Source organism: Gavialis gangeticus, unplaced genomic scaffold (assembly GCF_001723915.1).
Source record: "Gavialis gangeticus isolate Ggan-Ray unplaced genomic scaffold, GavGan_comp1, whole genome shotgun sequence".
Lineage (NCBI taxonomy): Eukaryota > Metazoa > Chordata > Crocodylia > Gavialidae > Gavialis > Gavialis gangeticus.
In genome coordinates, this window is record NW_017729024.1 from 30,435,177 (window position 1) to 30,455,198 (window position 20,022).

General features: G+C 42.3%; 1 protein-coding gene and 1 pseudogene across 3 annotated transcripts in view; one reads left to right on the forward strand and one right to left on the reverse strand.

Moving 5' to 3' along the window:
* Window positions 1–1,901: 1,901 nt before the first annotated feature.
* On the reverse strand, window positions 1,902–2,913 carry LOC109298057 (annotated as a pseudogene).
* Window positions 2,914–12,011: 9,098 nt separating this feature from the next.
* The window catches only part of LVRN (laeverin), a 67,851-nt gene continuing 59,840 nt past the window's right edge, over window positions 12,012–20,022 (forward strand). For all 3 annotated transcript variants that reach the window (XM_019516991.1, XM_019516992.1, XM_019516993.1), the window contains exons 1-5: window positions 12,012–13,236; window positions 13,723–13,862; window positions 15,074–15,200; window positions 17,182–17,336; window positions 19,262–19,375. In XM_019516991.1, the coding sequence (XP_019372536.1) occupies window positions 13,095–13,236; window positions 13,723–13,862; window positions 15,074–15,200; window positions 17,182–17,336; window positions 19,262–19,375 (678 nt within the window). In that variant the 5' untranslated portion in view covers window positions 12,012–13,094. The remainder of the gene's footprint in view (window positions 13,237–13,722; window positions 13,863–15,073; window positions 15,201–17,181; window positions 17,337–19,261; window positions 19,376–20,022) is intronic.

Below are 20,022 nucleotides of genomic sequence, written 5' to 3' on the forward strand. Positions count from 1 at the left end.
CGACGGCGACGAAGCGGAGCCGGCGGCGCCCGGGCTCCGAGGAAGGGCGCCTCGAGTCTGGGCACGGGCTGTCCGGGCTCTAGTGAAGGGGGGGCTCTGCTCTAGTGCCAAGCCTGCAGTCTGATGTGGGGCATCTCGAGCCCGAGGAGTCTAGTGACAGGGCTCTGGTGAGGGGCATTTCTGCTCCGATGTGGAGCGTGCAAGCCTGGAGGGCACTGGAGCCTACCGAGGGGCATCTGGAGCCGGAGGAGGGGCGCTTTGAGTCTAGTGGCAGGGCATCTTGGCTCTAATATGCAGCACCTCAAGCCTGGAGTCTGATGAAGGGCATTGGAGCCTAATGAGGGGTGCCTGGTGTCTGAGGAGGGCTGGCTCAGGTTAAATGAGGGGTAGAGAATCGCAGAAAGTTAGCGTTGGAAGGGACTTCGGGAGGTCATCTAGTCCAACCCCTGGCTCAAAGCAGGACCAGCCCTGACTAGGTCAGCCCAGCCAAAGCTTTGTCTAGTTGGGTCTTGGAAACCTCGAAGGATGGAGATTGCACTACCTCTCTGGGTAACCTGTTCCAGTGCTTTACTACCCTCCTAGTGAGAAAAATCTTCCTAATATCTAACCTAAACTTCCCTTGCTGCAACTTGAGACCGTTGCTCCTTGTTCTGTCACCTGCCACCACTGAGAACAGTCCAGCTCCATCTCCCCCTTCAGGTAGCTGAAGGCTGTTATTAAATCCCCTCTGTCTCTTCTAGACTAAAGAAGCCCAGTTCCCTCAGTCTTCCCACATAAGTCACGTCCCCCAGTCCCCTCACCAGTTTTGTTGCCCTCCTCTGGACTCTCTCCAATTTGTCCACATCCTTTCTGTAGTGGGGGCCCAAAACTGAACACAGTACTCCAGATGTGGCCTCACTGGTGCTGAATAGAGGGGAATAATCATTTCCCTTGACCAACTGGCAACATACATACCAATGCAGCCCAGTATGCCATTAGCCTTCTTGGCAACAAGGGCACACTGCTGGCTTATATTCAGCTTATTATCCACTGTAACCCCCAGGTCCTTTTTTCAGAGTGTCTGGAGTCTGATGAGGGGTGCCTGGACTTTAGGCTCAAGATACCCCTCATTAGAGTAGAGGCACCCCTCATCAGACCCCAGACACCCTTCATTATACTTGAGGCATCCCTCATCAGACTCAAAATACACTTCATTAAACTGGAGGCATTGCTCATCAGATGCCAGATACCCTTCATTAGGTTCAAGGCCCCTTTATTAGACTTAAGATACCCCTCATTAAACTGAGGCACCCCTTCTCATACTCCAGAAGCTGTTCATTAGGCTCCAAGTACTCCTCTTTAGGCTCAAGATACCCCTCATTAATGAGGGGTACTTGGAGCCTAATGAAGGGCTCCTGAAGTCTGCTGAGGAGTGCCTCGAGTCTAAAAAGGTTGCAAACCACTGCTGTGAGATAATGCATTGGATATGCTGTAGGAAGGGAATAGCATCAGCCCAACACACGTTAAAAAAGAGTTGCTCGCTAACCTGCATTCTTTCCCTGCGCTGAGTAAAGGCCTAGAGGCACTAAACAAAGCTTTTCAAAGTCCTTCTCTTGGCTTGGGACTGGGGGGTCTGTTTCGACAGCCCTTAATCTTTGCCAGAGGTAGTTTAGATGTGTTAGTCTGAAGCCAGGTGGAAAGGAGGGAAGAGATGCATTGTATGGACTAGCCAAATGCAATGATGTATATGCAGCGCAAGTGATGCTTACGTGAGCAAGTAGTTGGCTGACTTCAGTGGGAGAAAGTGCTACTTGCCACTGGTACAAGTTTCAGAATTCTGGTCATCCACAGTTGTCTGTCTGTCTGTCTGTCTGTCTCCATCCACACTCTGCCACTGTGTGACACAGGGTTGTTCTTTTCTATTACCAAGTTTTATTTGCTTTTGACCTTGTCTTGGGCAGCAGCATGGCCTGGACGTTGGGCATGATGCCACCCTGTGTAATCGTCACTTTGCCCAGCAGCTTGTTGAGCTCCTCATCATTGAGGATGACCAGCTGCAGGTGGCATCTTCTTGTCCCGCACTGCGTTGCCTGCCAGTTCCAAAATCTCAACTGTCAGGTACACCAGCATAGTGGCCAGGTAGATGGGTGTGCTGGCTTCGGCCTGCTGTGTGTACTTGCCCTTGCGCAGAAGGCCCACAGGGAACTGCCGCCTGGCCTCCAACGACCACCACTTGGTCTTGGCCGTGGCCCTGGCCCTGGCCCATGCCTTCTTCCCACCCTGCTTACCAAGGCCTGCCATTCTTTTCACAGTACAAAGACCGAACATAGGTTGAAGAAGAGGCAAGGATTGAAAATCTCCACAGAGACTAGGCGAGATGGACCTGTGGCCTGACCCAGCAAAATGGCAGTTCTTATGTTCAGAATCAGGCCCTGTATTGCAGTATGTCCGTGTTGTTCTCCCCCCGAATTACATTCTAACTTACAAAACTTTAGGCATGGCAAAAGCGGATGTATGTTAAAGTTGACTGTTGCTTGATTATTGGCACTGGTATTCTCTCAAAAGAGCACTAGATGGTCAGCACTGTACACAGATGGTTATATAGTAATAGTAGTTGTCTTCTGGTTGTAAAAGCAGCTCCGGGGGTCCTTTGTAAACATGGTTGGGGCCTTTCCTTTATGAGGGGAGCTTCTGCTTTATTGATTACTGGCCTGTTACCTAATTAACACCATTGCACTTTTACTCCTTTTTATTCAGTGATTTATTAAATGACAAGGAGAATCAGGAGACAGCTCAGATGGTTTTTATTACCCTGGCATCAGGAGTTTGCCATTTTATAAGGAAGGAAGCAGTAAAGGAAAATACAAGACGTGACTTTTGTCCCTTAACCTAATTTTTTCCTTAGAGAAGTGATTCTCAACCAGGGTGCCTTGATATCCTTTCAGGTATGCTGCAGGCAGCCACACACTGTTAGGTGTGCAAACGTGATTCACAAAATAAACCCACAGGATGCCTGTAGATGTGAAGGAGTCTGCTCTGATGCACTGTAATTACAGTGCGTCAGAGCAGATTAGATTGACAGAGTCTGCTGGAGCATGCTAATTAGCACAGCCCAGGAGCCTCCGCCTCTCGTGTATTCAGCATCTCCGCATTTCAGAATGGCAAAGCAAGGACTTTAAAGCTCATCGAACGACCTTCAGTAAAGTGCCCCTGCCACCATTTTGAAGTGTGGGATGCTGAATACATTAGACACTGCAGGTGCTTTAATAAGTGCAGCTCTCGGAGCCACTCTGATTGAAGTACTCTCACCCCTGGAGCACATGTAAAAATGTCCATAGACTGCAGGTAGGAATCCATAGTGTCAAAAACATTCTGACCTGTTGTGGTCTTTCTGAGTTCTTTGCAACAAAAAAACTGCTATATTATTTTATGTAGTCAAAAAACTTAAGAGCTGGGGTGTCTCAGATCAATGAAGGGGTGCCTTGAGTCAAAAAGGCTGAGAACCGCTGTGCTGAAGCCACAAAACACTAACGATATATCATCTAAGTCTTCTTATAGTCCAAGTATGTGCCAGGCAGGATATGCTGGCCACTCTGTTCTCCCACATGGCCTCCTTGTTCTATTTTCTTCTTTAAAGTGGCAGCCTGTTTGTTCCCAGTGACATCCTGTACACCAGGTGCCTTGATACCTATCCATGATTCTAGTCATTTGTGCCCCTTCCAGCAGACTTCTTTGTCAGTATTATCCCCAGTTAGAGGGAATTCCACAAGTTTGCCACAGCAGGGCTCTGCTTTGGGGAATCACTGGGAATCACATCAGAGGCAGAAGTAGGGTAACCGACTGCATTTCTGATGTCTTGTGCTGCCCTTTGCACCCTAGCTTAAGTCCTGTTTATTGACAGAGGTTATGGAGATGGTACAGAGAAGGGAGACTTGCTGGTAAAGATTGCACAAACATTGTCATTTGTTATCAGGTGTACCTCCTACCTCCCTTTCCAACTTCCAAGGCCACATTTTCCCAGTGTGAACACTTTTGCTAATCCTCAGGTCTGTTAGCTTGCGGCCCCTGCAAAACTACTACAGTGATTCTCTACCAGGGTGCTGTGGCATCTTGGAATGCCTTGAGATCCATTCAAGGGTGTCACAGTCTGCCATGCAGTGTTAACACTGCTAGGTGTGCAAACCTGATTCACAAGTTAAATCTAGAGATTTTAAATGAGAATCCATAATGTGGAAAACATTTTGACCTGTTGTGGTCTTTCTGAGTTCTTTGCAGCAAAAGAATTACTCTGTTATTGTTCTGTAGTAAAAAAATGAGTGAAAACTGAGAGCTGAAAGTTTCTGAGGGGTGCCCCAAGTCTAACAACTTTGAGAATCACTGCACTAGAGGCATGTCAGATCTAGCACCTGCCTCAGACGGGCAAGCTATGTTGCTCTAACAACTTAAATGTCCCCACTTCATGCCTTATGTTAATATGGGACACTAAGACAACACATACATCCAATACATCCTACTACTGCTTTGAATCCTTGTTTCTGGCCTTGTAACTTTTCATATACAATGGCACTATTTTACTTTACTTGTGAGGCTGTCCATAGGGAATGCAATTTACTAAAGAGTTCAGGGTTTAGACTGTGTGTTTAAGTGTGATTTTTGAGGAATTGGATGCATGCATTTACATGTATATTGGAATAGGATTTTAGTTGCAGAGTGAAGTAGTCTGAGTATTGCTGAGCATGGGGCTGTCTAGATGTTAAGACTTGGACTCAGTGTTTACATTTGCATATCTAGTAACTTTCTTGACTTTATGACTGCAGTGACAGTGTTTTACATCTAAAAAACCTGTGCAATACAGAGACATTGCTAAGCTAATATTTTTTTTTGGGCCAAATATTAGGGAAGACAGTCCTTTGTAAACAAACTTTCACCTGCAGTATATCATAGAAGTGTTATTATTAGAGGTGCACCGATACATTGGTTCATATTGTATAGGCACTGATAAAAGGAACATTCACATTATCAGCAATTGGCTTTTTTTGGTTGATGTAGATGATAATGTCACTGATAAATACTGCATGCATGTGTACAGCTGCAGTATGCACTCAGCCAGGAGTGCAGCCCACCAGCTTGGAGAGCAGTGTCCAGCTGGTAAGTCTGTGGGAGGGAAGGGATGTGGGGGGGCAGATGGAGGCCCCCGCTGTAAGGGAGGGAGTGGGGCTGGGGCTAGAGCAGTGGCAGGTGCTGCACAGCCGAGATGGGGTGCGAGATGAAGCTGTGGCTTGTCCAGGGGTGCGGGGGAGTGGCTCCTGCCACTCCACACACCCTGGGAAAGGCATGGGGGGCATGTGCCCCCCCAGTTCTGTGCACGGGGTGAGGGTGGGCGGCTGCTGCTGCAGGCTCAGAGCTGGAGACTGCACCAGTCTTTTGGAGGGGCAGGGGGCCAGGTGGGTGGCAGTGCTGGAAGGGGGGGATATAGCGAATTTTAGGGTAGCCATAACCCACCCCATATCCCCCAGTCCCAGTGCCACCGTCCGCCCCACCCCACCCGGCACAAGCACAGCCCGGCTTCATCCCAACTCCCTGCTGGAAAGAGGCTGGAAGAACCTCTGGTCCCGAGCGTGCAGTGGTGGCCCACTCTCGCCCTATGTACATATCTGGGGGGCATATGCCCCCCATGCCTCCCCCAGGGTTGCACACAGTAGCAGGAGCAACCCCCCCTGCACCCCTTGGACAAGGCATGGCTCTGTCCCATGTCCTGCCCCCCCTGGCTGTGCAGCACCTGCCCCAGCCCCAGTCCCACTAACTCCCTCACCATGGGAGCCTTGATCTGGCCCCCGACACCCCTTCTCTACCCTCCTTGCCCCTTCCCCCTGAACAGACTTACTAGCTGAATGCTGCTGTCCAAGCTGCCAAGTTGTGTATTGACAATCAGATTGGTATTGGCTGATATGATTAGTTAATAATCGGCCATTGGTATTGGCCCCAAAAATCTTTATTGGTGCACCCCTAGTTATTACCAGTACTATTAACAATAATAACAATATAATAGTAGGGGAAAATTCTGCCAAAATATTTGGAAGTGAAATGCTCACAAAAGTAAAGTGTCGTTTGCTGATTTTTGAACATCAAGCCATCAGAAATACCTGATAGAAATATATACATGACAAATACACACATAAATAAATACATGACATGAACAGCAGAGACTTCCTGTGCTAGCAGAAGGGTGATTGTGCCCAAAAGCTTGCAAAGAACTTTTTTCCAGCTACTCAGTTGGTCTAATAAAAGATACCACATCTACCCAAAGAACCTTGCCTGACATAAATAAGGAATGCAAATCAAAACAAGTAAACTAATTAAAAAAAATCAACTAAGGAGCAGTGAATGGGTGAAGATTATGCAATAATTCATAGCAGAACTAGGATTAGCCGGTTTTTGGCTTTCAACCTACTGAATAGCCCACTAAATTAGTCAGCAGTCTGATTTTACAGATATCTCAAAAATCCAGACATGCATACGCACAAACGGGAAGAATAAAACAAAAAAAATCCTTGAGATAAAATTAGACTTTGAAACAGAAAAGGGTCTCATGATTTATTATAATCGTGCATAGGTTTGTTGGCAGCCAGCTCTTATGTAAATCTTTACTGATACCATTCTGGAAAAATTAACGTATACTGACAACATTTTTTATAAGAAAAAGTAGGTAAGTCAGCCTGAGAGAAAAGAACAGTTATAATTTATTGTTGTAAATTTCTTCTGATTTTCTGTCTTCTTTTCCTCCTTTCAGACATCTGTATATAGAATGATACCTGTCCAACTTTTGAATTTTAAGTCCAGGGAAAACAGTATTTTGCTTAATTTACACAAAACCTCCACTTAGACCTCTAATTATTCCAATTAACCCCACATGGATGTATTTTTAGTACACTCATTCATTCTGTTCTTTTTGTTGTTCTTTGTTCATTATAACCAGGGATCCGGGTTTTCCGTTTCCTATGGCAAAACAGAGAAAAATATGGATTTCCCCCTTTACCGGAGGAAATAATGGATTTCTCATTTTAACAGAGAAACCTGTGGATTTTTGCAGTTTTGCAAAGACCTTTCTGCAGTCTGGAAGAATTCTAGTGTGCAAGGGGCTGGGAGGAAGTGGGAGGAGGGTGGTCAGGCAGGGGGTGCCATGTGTATGCGTATATGCACATGGTTGCCAGGCAACCTGGAGCAGCTCCTGTAGGTAAGTGGGGAGGTGGGGTAATTGAGGCCCCTATAGGGAGGGAGCAGGGGAGTTGGACAGGGCTGGGAGTGTGCAGAGCTGTCTCCCCACTCCCCCTGCCCAAGTCTGCAGCTGGGCTCCGTTCCACTGCAACATCTGCTGCCTCCAGCTGGGGGTAGGGGTCCCTGGCTCGGTAGCCCTGGCAGCCGGGGGCCCCCCTCTGGCAGGGTGGGGTGGAGCAGGGGGCTGTGGGGCGTGAGAGAGAGTGAGGGACCTTTCATTTTAATCCTGGATTTGGGGGGGTTTATCAGAGAATTTGCAGTTGTTTTATCGGGGAAAACCAGGATCCCTGATTATAATGTTCCCTGACCCTTGCTACCTCTCCCCCCACAAATCCTAGTAAAGAAGTGGTTATTTTACCAGATCAGTGTTATGAAATCTGACAGTGGTATACTATCAACTTTACTACCACAGAACAAAACCAGAAACAAAACAAACAAAGACAACAAAAAACTACTGAGCCAAAAAACTGAAGACCAGACATTTTTAAAAGTGTTAACATGGTGTATTTTGTGAAATTTAAAGGAGCAAAAAGATCTGGACTCAACTATTCCATTTTATTCTTACCTTACCATGTTGTATTATCAGAATGTAGAACTGTGATCTGTTTAAAAATTCTTCAGTAATGTTCAGAGAATGGAGTAAAAAGAAATCTTTGTTGCAGATTTAAGTGAATGCTTTGCTTACCTACTTTTTTGTGCATTTTTGATGTTTTTGATGGATTATGCTTGTGTGTTTTGTTTTGTTTTGGTGTTTTTGTTTTAAAATTTCTTCAACCAAGTGCAACTGTACTTTGTTGTTTTCCCTTCATTCAGCAAGAGGTAATCATTTAGCAGTTTCCTGCCTCTGCTTCCCTTGCAGTTTGGGCTGTAAAAATTTCATTCTCTTTCTGTAGGATACATGTGTTTTGGGGGACATCATTTGTAAATGTGAACAAGGGTATGTTAATGGTTGACAATGATGAACTTGAAAGGAGGATTAGGTGGGTCAGGGCTATCTATGTATTAGGATGCAGCATCCTTTAGCACTATGTCATCAGCTCCAATCTAGGCTAGTTTGGTAGTGGTAAAGCCATTCTCTTCTACAACCTGTTTAGTGCCTTTACTGACTTAAGTGGTTAAAGTTTTAGTGGTCAAATGTCCACGTTGACCTTAGTGGTCAAATGTCCACAGATTCATAGATGTAGGGTCGGAAGGGACCTAAGTAGATCATCAAGTCCGACCCCCTGCCCTGGGCAGGAGAGAATACTGGGCTCATATGACCCCAACTAGGTAATTAGCAAGCCTCCTCTTAAAGACCCCCAAGGTAGGAGCCACCAGCACTTCCCTTGGAAGTTGGTTCCAGATCCTAGCCATGTTGTTGTTGGCAGTTTAGCAGACAGGCAAAAGGTTTGATTGACACGGAAAGTGAATTATACTTTTACCTTCTTCTCCCTTCCAATCAAAACTGAAGCATGGTGGTGTGGGGAAGCTCATCTGCCTGTACAGTACTTTAACTCTTCTGTAGTGAGAGAGAATATAAATGACCACACAGGAGCCATTCATGATCTGTTTGTTTATAGAAAGTGGTCTAAAACTACTAGGGATATTAGTTATGTACTAAATCAAGCTTTGGGATACAGAACATAAGTTTGCAAAAACATAGCTTATTGACACCACACAACAAGTTTCTGCAGCACCCACAACACCAAAGGGAGTCCAGTGTGGAGCTGGCCCTGCTTCTCAGTGCTTTGTATTATTTACTCAGAACAAAGCAGCTGGAAGTTGTCCTTAAGGGGACCAGATGAAAAATCCATGACTGACTTGGAAAGTTGGGAGAATCAGTGCCAGAATAACAGGAAGCAGAAAGGTGTCATAAAGGTACCTCTGCATATCTTGCCTTTCAGCTGTGTTGGATTAAGTCAGGTAAGGGTGGGAAGTATGTTTTGCCTACATTAGTCTACAGGAAGGATATTCACTGCTCCAAATAGTGTGTTATGTACTCAGATCAAAAGTAGCATAAGGCCCCCTGGAATGTGAACTGAAGTGCCTGCTGTATTTTACTGGAAGTCTTAGTACTCAAAATCCTCCAGATAACAATAATATTTTGCTTAGTACCACTTTATAACAGAGTTTTCGTTCCCGCATGCAATATGTGTCTTGAAGATTCAGTTACAGATTGTGAAAGTAATAAGTCTTGGCAATCCAAGAAAGGCTAGAACTCAGAACAAATAGTGGTTTGATAAAGAAGGCTAGGAAGAGGAGTTATTGCAGAAAATATTACATGCATTATTTTGCATGTAATAAAAAGTGTTCTAGTACTTGGGGGTTAGCTCATTTCTTACCAGGTGAAGTAATGCTGTTTGGAATAGCTGAAACTATCATGATTTATTTTTTAAAGTTCTGTTATCTGCCTGGTGGGACTTGCTTGGAATACTGCTTTGATTGTATTTGGCTAACATAGGCAGTGTTACCCAAAATTTGTTAACATAGCTTACAAAAAGAATGCAAAGAAAAGAAACCTATACGCAAAAAAGCAGGAGTTATGAAAGGAATTCATTAGTCTGCTTATGCATTGCTAAGTTTCTATGAAGTAATATTCCATTTGGATAATTTGTGTCAGGTCATAGATGTGCAATATGGAGTAAAGTTTGCTAGCAATTCAGCTAACAAAGAAAACAAGAAAAAATAAACTGTGACTTATAGTGCCCCTGGGCAGATATCAACATGTGTAAAATAACCACTATTTACATAGTGTACATGAAGCATTTTTGGTTTGTTTCATTTTACTTGGGAACCTGCTGAAAAAATAACAAAAAATCATTTTTCTTATTTCTTGGCCCAGAATATATTGTTTTGTGCTTTTGAGCAAGAGTTTTTGCAGGCATCAGGCCAATCTTGCTTAGGGTCTGTGTTAGTTCTCCTGGCACAGACCTTGGTACAAGGCTTCCCTGAGACAGGAATTCCATTGGGTTGGGGAGTTGGCAATAGTGAAAGATACCCACAGTATCTCCTAGGACTAGCACCGAGTGACCAGATGGCAGGCACTACCTCAGATGTGGGCACAACTCCCAGTAGTGAGGGAAAATGTTTATGCCTCCAGTGAATTCTCCCAAGATATGCAGGGTGGGCAGGTATTTGAGGGCTTCCAATGCCACGGAAGGTTTTGTGATATAACATACCAACATGGTACATCCTATCATCATTGCACATTAGCCCCATTTACGTTAGTTCCACTCCATTAATGTTAACAATGTTGAGAGCATTGCATAGGTGGACTGGTAGGTGTTTTCCATACCACTGTTGATTTAGACTTGCTCTGAGCAGGATTAGATGATATGGGGTGCATCTACACGAGACACCTAACTGTGCAGTAGCCTAATTCTACTGCACAGTAGTGTGCAGGGCAAAATCCATGCTAATACACTAATGTGCAGTAGTATTAGGCTTCTGCTCAGTTAACGTCAGTAAAAAGCTGTGACCCAGCAGTACTGCTCAGTAGCACCAGTTACTGTGCATTGATTTAGTATTTGGTTATACAGGCCTCGGATTTACGACACAATTGGTTCCTGAAAACCACGTCTTAAGTCGAAACTTTGTAACTTGGAACCAATTTTCTCATAAGAAACAAGGTTATAAATGCGGGATTGGTTCCTGAACCAAGGCCCAATACCCTGTTTTCACTAAAAATACCCCAGTATTTTGTACTCAATCAATTATAAATGAATAATATAGCTACATTAATGTATTTATATTGTAAATAGCAATCAAATTGATTTGGAAGGACTTTTTTGAGGTGACTTTGCTGGACTTTTTGAAAGGCTCTTGGCTGGACTGTTTGAAGGGCTCTTGGCTTCTCAGGAGTCTTGGCTGCAGGTTTTTCTGGAGTATTGTCTGCTTTCTTTGAGGAAGTGTTCAAGGAAGTTTGGAAAGATGTTCTCCAGGGAGCTGAGCAACGCAGCGAACTTGTTCGCTGGCGTGGTGTTGCATCGCATCAAGCGTTGTAAAGTCGAAACTGACGTCATAAAGTTGCAACAGGGTGTCAATTTATAAACGTTGTAAGTGTGAAATGTTATAACTCAAAACGTTGTAAGTTGAGGACTGCCTGTACAAGTACCAACTTAATGTGCAGTAACTACAATGTATTAATAAACATGTAGACACACCCACAGTGATTAAATGGTGATAGCAAAAGATCCATCCGCACAAGAACTCTGAAGGCCCTAACAGCAGGGGGCTGAGCTGGTGGTAGCAATGATATGAAAATTTTGAATTTCTCTCCTGTAGACAAGTAAATTGCTACTTCCTCATAGTGGGTCTAATTCTGTGAGATGCTGAACATTTCCTGTGCTGTGTGAAAGTACTCGGTGAAATGAAGTAGTTGAAAACAGGAATGCTTGGTACCTTACAAAAAGTTCTTGGCACCTTGCTGGATCAGGGGAGATATAAAATGCAACATCATTATATCACAATGCAAGTGTTTTGTATTGCAGGTTAAAAACAAAAATATTCATTTAAGCTTCATCTGGGATACCTTGGGCACAACTACATGTTGCCCTACGGCAACATAGCTACACATTATGTCACCATATGGCACACTGTGCCAATACAGCGATCATGTGGATCGGGCAGTTATTGTACCATGCTTTAGTACTAAAGGAAGTACTAAAGCACAGCGCCGTGTAGATGCAGCCTTTATAAAAACTGCTAAAGTATCCAAACTGCAGTTTCTTTCTAATTAGGTTTATACAAGCAAACTAGTTAAGTGGAAAGAAAAACCACTCGTGTGATGTTGAAGGTAAGCCTGTTTGTAGCTAATATATTAGATTATTGTTTAAGAACATCTCAACCATGTGAAAGATATGAGCCTTGTAGTAGTGTCAAGACAAATAAGGCTAACAGTGAACTCTTGAATTAACAGAAGTTACAGCTTCCTCATGACTGCATTAACTCATAGCTCAGTTTTCAAAGGTTTATAAGTACTGTAGAAAGCTAAACATTTGTAAATTACTTGCTTGGGTGGCATTTGCCTATTTTTGACCTACCCAGCTTCACTCACCTCATACTAAGATGTATAAGAGGTTTTTATGGTGGCAATTTGATCCTACCACAGAACGGTCAATATGTTTTAAAGGTTTCTGCTGCACTGTCTTTCCTTAGTGGAACTGTAAGGAATACTGAGCACAGGGAAGTCATTTTGTCTTTTTTTCAGTAAGGATGTTTTAAGTTGGGCACCCCAAACCAGTCCAAAATCTGCCCCCAAAGCCCTGTTCAGAATTATCACGAGTGGCAGGCAGAACTCGCTGGCACGCAGGTGGTAGGGGGCTGGGTTCTCCTCAGCAGTCTCCTTGGGGCTTGCTCTGGTGCTTGGTGTAGAGGGACACTATCTGCAACACCAGTTCTTAAAATCCTTTAGTAAAATGTATCACTACTATTAAAGAGCATAATGTATTAAGGTGTATTTAGAGTGAGAAGCAGGCAGGCATCCAGACAGTATTCATTTCTGAGATGAAAATTTGGGCAATTAGATAAATTTTAAGCAATTGCCTGCTGTGGACAGTATTATCTGTGCATGAGATTCTTACGTGAAGCCAAAACTCAAAGATATAACACTGTGATCTCTACAGATGAATAAAAAGCAGGCACAGAGCCTGCTTATCCAGTTGGTCTTGATAAGTCTGCATGTGCAGCTCTGAAGGGGTCGGTTTGGTCTTGTCTTCAAGTGCTGACTAAGCCTTTTCTATGTCCACATCTGTATATGATTAACCATCTCTATTTCTAACTTGGCAGGTTTTGTGCATCGCATATTGATTTTGATTAACTGCAACATATTGGGTTAACCATTTTCATATTTTCAATTTAGTATGCTGATTGCATCACAGTTGGAACCAACATATGCAAGGACTGTGTTTCCATGCTTTGATGAGCCTGACATGAAGGCAACATTTAACATTAGAATTGTCCATGATCCCAGCTATGTAGCTCTTTCCAACATGCCTGCTATAGGTAAGTTAAAAACAGCCTTCTGTATTTTCCCAAATTACCTTAATGATGGGTTGAATTACCTGAACAGCATATAAGGGTAGCACATTAATATGTCATTGTATATGATAGTGTTCTGTTATCCACGGGCTATGACTGCTAGATATATTTCTAAATTCTACTCAGTTGGTATATTCTACCTTAGTAACACAGAGAAATAAAACCTCAAAAACCCCATGAAGAGGACTCAAAATGTATATGCTCCATAGACCTTGGTTAAGAAGCTCAGGAGTGGATTATTAGTGTGTTTGCATATGAGGTTGTCATTCAGGTACATGGAAAGAGCTGAGTTGTCATAACATCTGTTAGCAGAAACATATTTAGTCAGTGCAGTCCTGTACAGTATCAGAAAAAAAAAGATATGTATAAAAAAGGTGCTAAAAAAACAAAAGCTCTTGTTTTGTTATGTAATAATTTGAATATTTTCTACCATAATTATTTTTGTTTTAGGTGTATCTGAAATGAAAGATGAGAATGGAAGCATATGGACTGTCACTACATTTGATACTACCCCAAAAATGTCAACTTACATAACTGCTTTTGTAGTTTGCGACTTTGATCATATGACGGTAACAGAGAGGGGCAAAGAGGTAAATGATCTACTGCAGAATTCAACAAGAGCATCTAAGCATAAACTAGTTCCAGTGTGCTGTGTTTTCTGAGGTATCTTCTTATTTCCCAATTCTGAAAGTATTTAAGTGGCAGAAGTGATAACATTTTCCCTTGAAAAACACATGTGCAGAAAACTTTTCTTCAGAAACACTGGGGTGCATTCATTCTGTATGAATAGTTTCATACATGTGCTTCTGATCTGTTTTAAATTAATATCTGATATGCTTTGAGAAGTCATTCCACAGAAAGTGCATCTTATATTTCAAGATCTTCTTAACCCTGTTCATTTATAAAACAACCCCATTCTGCTCATATGAGTTCAGGGACAAGGGGGCCTAACTCTTTCAGACCCTTTTAAAACTCCCAACCCTAATATCTTGAATAAGAGCAGCACTATGCCTCTGTGTGGACTTGTAACTGATATTGTTAGGGGGTTTTTTTTTAATGCTGGGCACCATTTTTAACTTCTAGAAGCTAATATTGTGTGCATTTAAACTATTTTTTTATTCAGCATGTGATGTTTACAGCAGTTGGACTTACCTTGTTGTGCACAGTATGAATTCTGGTATGTGCACATATTATTTGCTGGTACAAGGTAAAGCAACATTTTAAAAAAAGCAGTTTTTTACTGTGGAAAGCTATACCAGATCAAATACACCTGATTGTTGTCTGATTTTGGAGACTAAGCAGTCCTTGACCTGTCTAATCCTTCAGTGGGAAACCACCTTTAAATTCCAGATGCTGTAGGGAGCCATGACCAAAGATGTAGGGAGTCATGACAAGCTAGGGATTCATGACAAAAAACTTAGCCATGTATGGAGAATGAAAACATTGTTGTAGCTGTACTGAAGGATGGGAATGGAAAGAAGGAAAGCTCTTAAATGTCACCGTGGTCTGAGGTGGCACGTAGTATAAAAGTAACTAGTAATTAGTCTGCTCCATGTATATATATTTAGACTCAAATCTTGGACCCAAAAGCACAAAGCTATCCTTGATTGTAATGGGATTGAGCTCTAAATCTAGTGGTACATTTCTTCTTTTTCTTGCATAAAAATGTAATTGCATGATCAGATGTGGTAGGCAACACCTTCAATGTAGCTGCTTAAAAATATTTCCTTCACCAAAGAGAAGCAAGGAAATTGAAAAATGCAACAGTTGTCTAAAATAATGTTTCCTTGCTTTTTTATAGATACGTATTTGGGCTCGGAAAGAAGCAGTTGAAAAGGGGTGTGTTGACTATGCTTTAAATATCACAGGACCAATCTTTTCATTTCTGGAAGATTTATTTAATATCAGCTACCCTCTTCCAAAAACAGGTGAGGTCACTCCTTTTCTTTTTTAGGCACAAATAGCTGATGATCATATAACATGCCCATGGCAATACTGAATCCTCTTTTGCCAAAGTTATTTGAATCCATGCAAGGTACATGGAATGCTAGTCCTAAGTCTTAACTCATTGCTCTCCTTTCTTCTTTCTGTGCAACATACTTCATTAAATTGTACTTCATTAAATTCAGAATGGATGTATGATCTGAAAAACCATGATCTTATTTTGACACTTGACTTCTAATGATGTGTTTAGGATCCACACGCAAAAATACTAAACTTTTGGTGAGAAATGTAATGTAGGTGCTTTTTAGGCTTCATTATCCTAGCTGATAGGTACAAACAAACCCCAACCCCTTGACATCATTATGGGTCTTGATTACCATAGCTTTACTCTGGTAGACCAATGTCTATATGCTGGTTCAACACTAGACTACAGGGCCTCCTGATGTGTAAAATTTTAGTTTCACAGGCCTTTGTAGTGCTGTTGATTTCTCACTGAATTCATCTGAAAACTTGACTAAAAATCAGTGGCCTGATTTGACCCATGGTGATGATTCATGGACAAATTTGAGCTCAAAAGTAGAACGATAACAATACATGCAATTCAGTTAAAACATTTAGCTTTTCCTAATGTATGAGCTGAAGAAACTACCATCTTTCACCACCACCGCCACATTTTTGTTTTGCATTTTGATTTAAAAAAATAACCCCTTCTCCATAAATAACTCCCCCCCCATAATAGCTTTTTAGTGGATGGTGGAATTTATAATTTAAAATGGAAAATATTGTTTTATACATGGTATTCATCCAAAGCCTTTTTCTATGTTCTCCAACATCCAGATCTGAGTCATAGAAGTGCTTCCTGCTAATCAAGCACAAGAAGGATTACTGAGAAAACAGACTTACTCTGAGACCTTTTATGTGTAGAAAGACAGGTGTTTCTAGGGATATTTAATCCATTCATATACACTTTTGAGGGAAAGAGCTTTTTCTTTGAGGAGCCAAGAGAAAGGAGGAAGCAGGTGTTGTTTTCCTTTCGTTTTTTTTATCTCCCCTTGTAGTGCATTCAGCCTTGGGGCAGCAAAATCACCCCCTGGCAGCTACCTGGATGACAGCTTACCTGCCCCTATGACCTTTCAGGATCCCACCTTACTGTTTTGCCTTCTATGCCTTTATGTCATGATTGGACAGGGAGTCTGCCCCTAGAGGGCAGGGGGTGTTGGGTATTAGGCCCTTTTCTGGGCTGAATACAAACTTTCCCAGTAACTGATAGAACTTAAAAAGCCTTCAAAGAGGGATTTTTATTCACAAAGTACTTCAGTACATGATACTACAGATGGATGAGGGTTGGTCTTACTTGACTTTTTTGCTGACGGAAAGACTGGCAATTTTAAAGAGGCATGCCGTTAAAAGATACAGAAGGAAATTTATTCCAAGAGCATTTTCAGAGATGTCCAACTTGCAGCCTGTGGACTTTATTCAGCCCACAGAGGATTAATCTGTGGCCCCTCAGTTCCCACGTGGCTGCCTCTGCCCCTGTTACTTTGGCTGTGGCAGCAGCTGGTGTCTTCAGGCTCTTCCTCCCTCCTCTGGCTTCCGCTTCTTGCCCTCACTCCAGGGTGGGGGCTGCACAGCACAGACCTTGGGACTGGGAGAGCCTGTGGCCCAGGTGCCTGCACAACACAGTGCAGTGAGGGAGCCTAGCCGGGGAGTTGGGAGGTATGAAGGGGAATGGGATACCCACACAACACATGGTACAACAGCGAGTGTCTATGTAGCATGTGGCCTCTGGCCACTTACAAGTTGAACAGGCTTGTTCTAGGTTATTGCAGCAGCTCACCTTGGAACCACTATAGCACCTTGTATATATAACCAATATAACAGCTTGGTAAAATTGGGTAACCATATTATATATTTCATGTAGTCATTTAATTTTGAAATTTTTTTTTTCTGTATGACTCAACTTAGATCTGGTTGCACTTCCTGATATTGGAGCAGGTGCTATGGAAAACTGGGGGCTAATGACTTTCCAAGAATCATCACTGATCTACTGCCCAGCGGAAAATTTAATAAACAGAAAGGCTTTTGTTTCCTTAATTGTTTCACATGAAATAGGACACCAGGCACGTGGTAAAACATTCTATACATATGTTTTTCTATGAAGTTGCTCTTTTTCTAGTTTCTGTAGTGCAACAGTTGGAGTACTGTGTCCAGTTCTGGGCGCCGCACTTCAAGAGGGATGTGGACAGCATCGAGAGGGTCCAGAGGAGGGTCACTCGCATGATCAGGGGACAACAGGGCAGGCCGTACGAGGAGAGACTATGGGACCTGAACCTGTTCAGCCTCCACAAGAGAAGGCTGAGGGGGGATCTTGTGGCCTGTTATAAACTAGTCAGGGGGGATCAGCAGGCATTGGTGGAGTCACTGTTCCCCCGAGCACTGCCAGGAGTGACCAGGAATAACGGTCACAAGCTGGCAGAGGGTAGGTTTAGGTTAGACATCAGGAGGCGCTATTTCACGGTCAGGGCGGCTAGGGTCTGGAACCAACTTCCAAGAGAGGTGGTGCAGGCTCCTACCCTGGGGGTTTTTAAGAGGAGGTTAGATGAACACCTTGCTGGGGTCGTTTGACCCCAGTACTCTTTCCTGCCATGGCAGGGGGTCGGAGTAGATGATCTACTCAGGTCCCTTCTGACCCTAGAAACTATGAAACTATGAAACAGCTAATGATAAGGAAGTTTCATAGCAATAAACAAATCCATTGTTATATAATACCAGTTTGTTGGAAAAACAGTTTGGTTATACACCAGCTTGGCAGATCAAAATGAAAAGCAAATTGTAGCATGATAGGAGAACCCCAACCGTATTTGTCTCAAATTGTATAGTACTGAAGGTGGCATAACCATTCTTCAAAAAGTCTATTCACTCCAAGGGTTCATGCACCTAACTCCTCTTAACAAACTGCACTTTATTTTCTTATAAGATACTTTGATACCTTACTGGAATATGTCATAGGGATGAATGTGGTAAAGCATATGCAGATAGTGTAATGATACTACAATACACTGATAAGAGAATAGACTCTGTAAGGAAAGTTAATTCTTACTGGGAATACATGTAAGTATTGAAGAAAGCCAATTGTGAATAGACATTTGTGACTGTAGAGCAAATGCACAGTAAATACATTTTCACTCGTAGCTAGATATTAATCCAATGTTCTTAGATATTGTCAGAAAGTTAATTGTTTGGTTTAAAATGATAATGCACAATTTCATTTCTTGTTCCACTATACTTCATGTACTAGTACTTTGCTAACTTCATCTCTCATTTGAAGGTCTGAAAAGTTAGTGCTTTTTATTGTGGGCCAATAAAATAAATGTCAGTACTTAAGTAAACATTGTTTAAAAAGAAAGTAATAGTTCAAGATGTTAAGGAGTAACAAATATAGTGTAATGAAATTGCAGATCACCAAATGATATATCTATTTGTTAAAAAAATATAAACGGCCAAATCTTAGTATGTAATAGCTGTTATGGAACTTTTATGGCTTACCAAAAATGTCATTTGCTGGTCTTGGGACTTAGCTGTTTCCCCAGTCCTGTTTATTATCTGCTTGACACTTTCCTTTTGTTAAAAACAAAGAAAAACAAATGGTTATTTACAATCAGCTGTGAGAAAAATATTTTTGTCCATAATCTGAGAAACTGAAATATTTTCGAGTCACAACTTTTTTTTCTGCTAGATTTTCAAATTTATTAGTAACTTCTTTAAATTAAATAGAGTAGAGACCTGACTGGATGTGCTAATGCTTTCTAGCTTCAGACAGGAATTTAAAAATGTACAATAACTAACTTGTACCTGTATAGCTTTTTTCAAGTTGTACTGTTAAATTTCCACCAACTCAAAAAAAGTGTAGCATTTTATTGTGCTAACATAGACACATAAAAAAGTCAAAGTCTTCTCTTGGTCATACATAGTGGTTTAACGTAAAACATGGAAGACTGAAGTTCAGAGAAATGCAGTCTAAGACATGTTTCTTTTTTTATTTAAGTGGTTTGGAAATCTGGTCACCATGAGTTGGTGGAATGATCTATGGCTTAATGAAGGATTTGCATCTTATTTTGAATACATAGGAGCTAAATACGTTGAACCCAAACCACCATTGGTGAGTATGGAACCTGAATGGTTATGGGCGTGTTGTAAGAAAGAAAAGTATTAATTAAGCTCAGCTGGGAACTACCAGCAGTAACAATGTAGGTCATGATTCTTTTTCCTTCATGATGTCTACCTGAAGAAGGGCTGCTCTTAGCCCTCAACAACTGCAGGCAACCTGAACACCAGCCAATGGCTGGAATGCCACAGTCCCTTACTCGTACAATAAAGGGTTGGGATAAGGGAGTTGTCACCTAGATGTACCAGATACTAAGACCCATTCTCCACCTTTTGAGGAGGTCTTCCATAAATCTGTTTCAGTTCACGTTTATCAGAGACCTGGATACCCTAAACTAAAAGCAGACTCCCAAGACAAAGCCTTTTATCCAGGGATCCTGCAGCCATGCAAGCCCATTGTCCCCCTGTAAATAACTGTGACGTCTCCCAGATGACACCATTTACTGGGACAGTTGTGGCTAATTAGGGTTAATTGCCATCCTGGCTGCTGCTTGTGTAAATGATTGTAAATGTTGCTGCATATGTAAATGCATGTTTTCATGCAGATGCAAGCAGTGGACAGCCAGACCAAAGATGTCTATTTTTATACTTCATAGGATTAGCATTTCACTACACACTAGCAACCTGTTAAATTTGGGCATT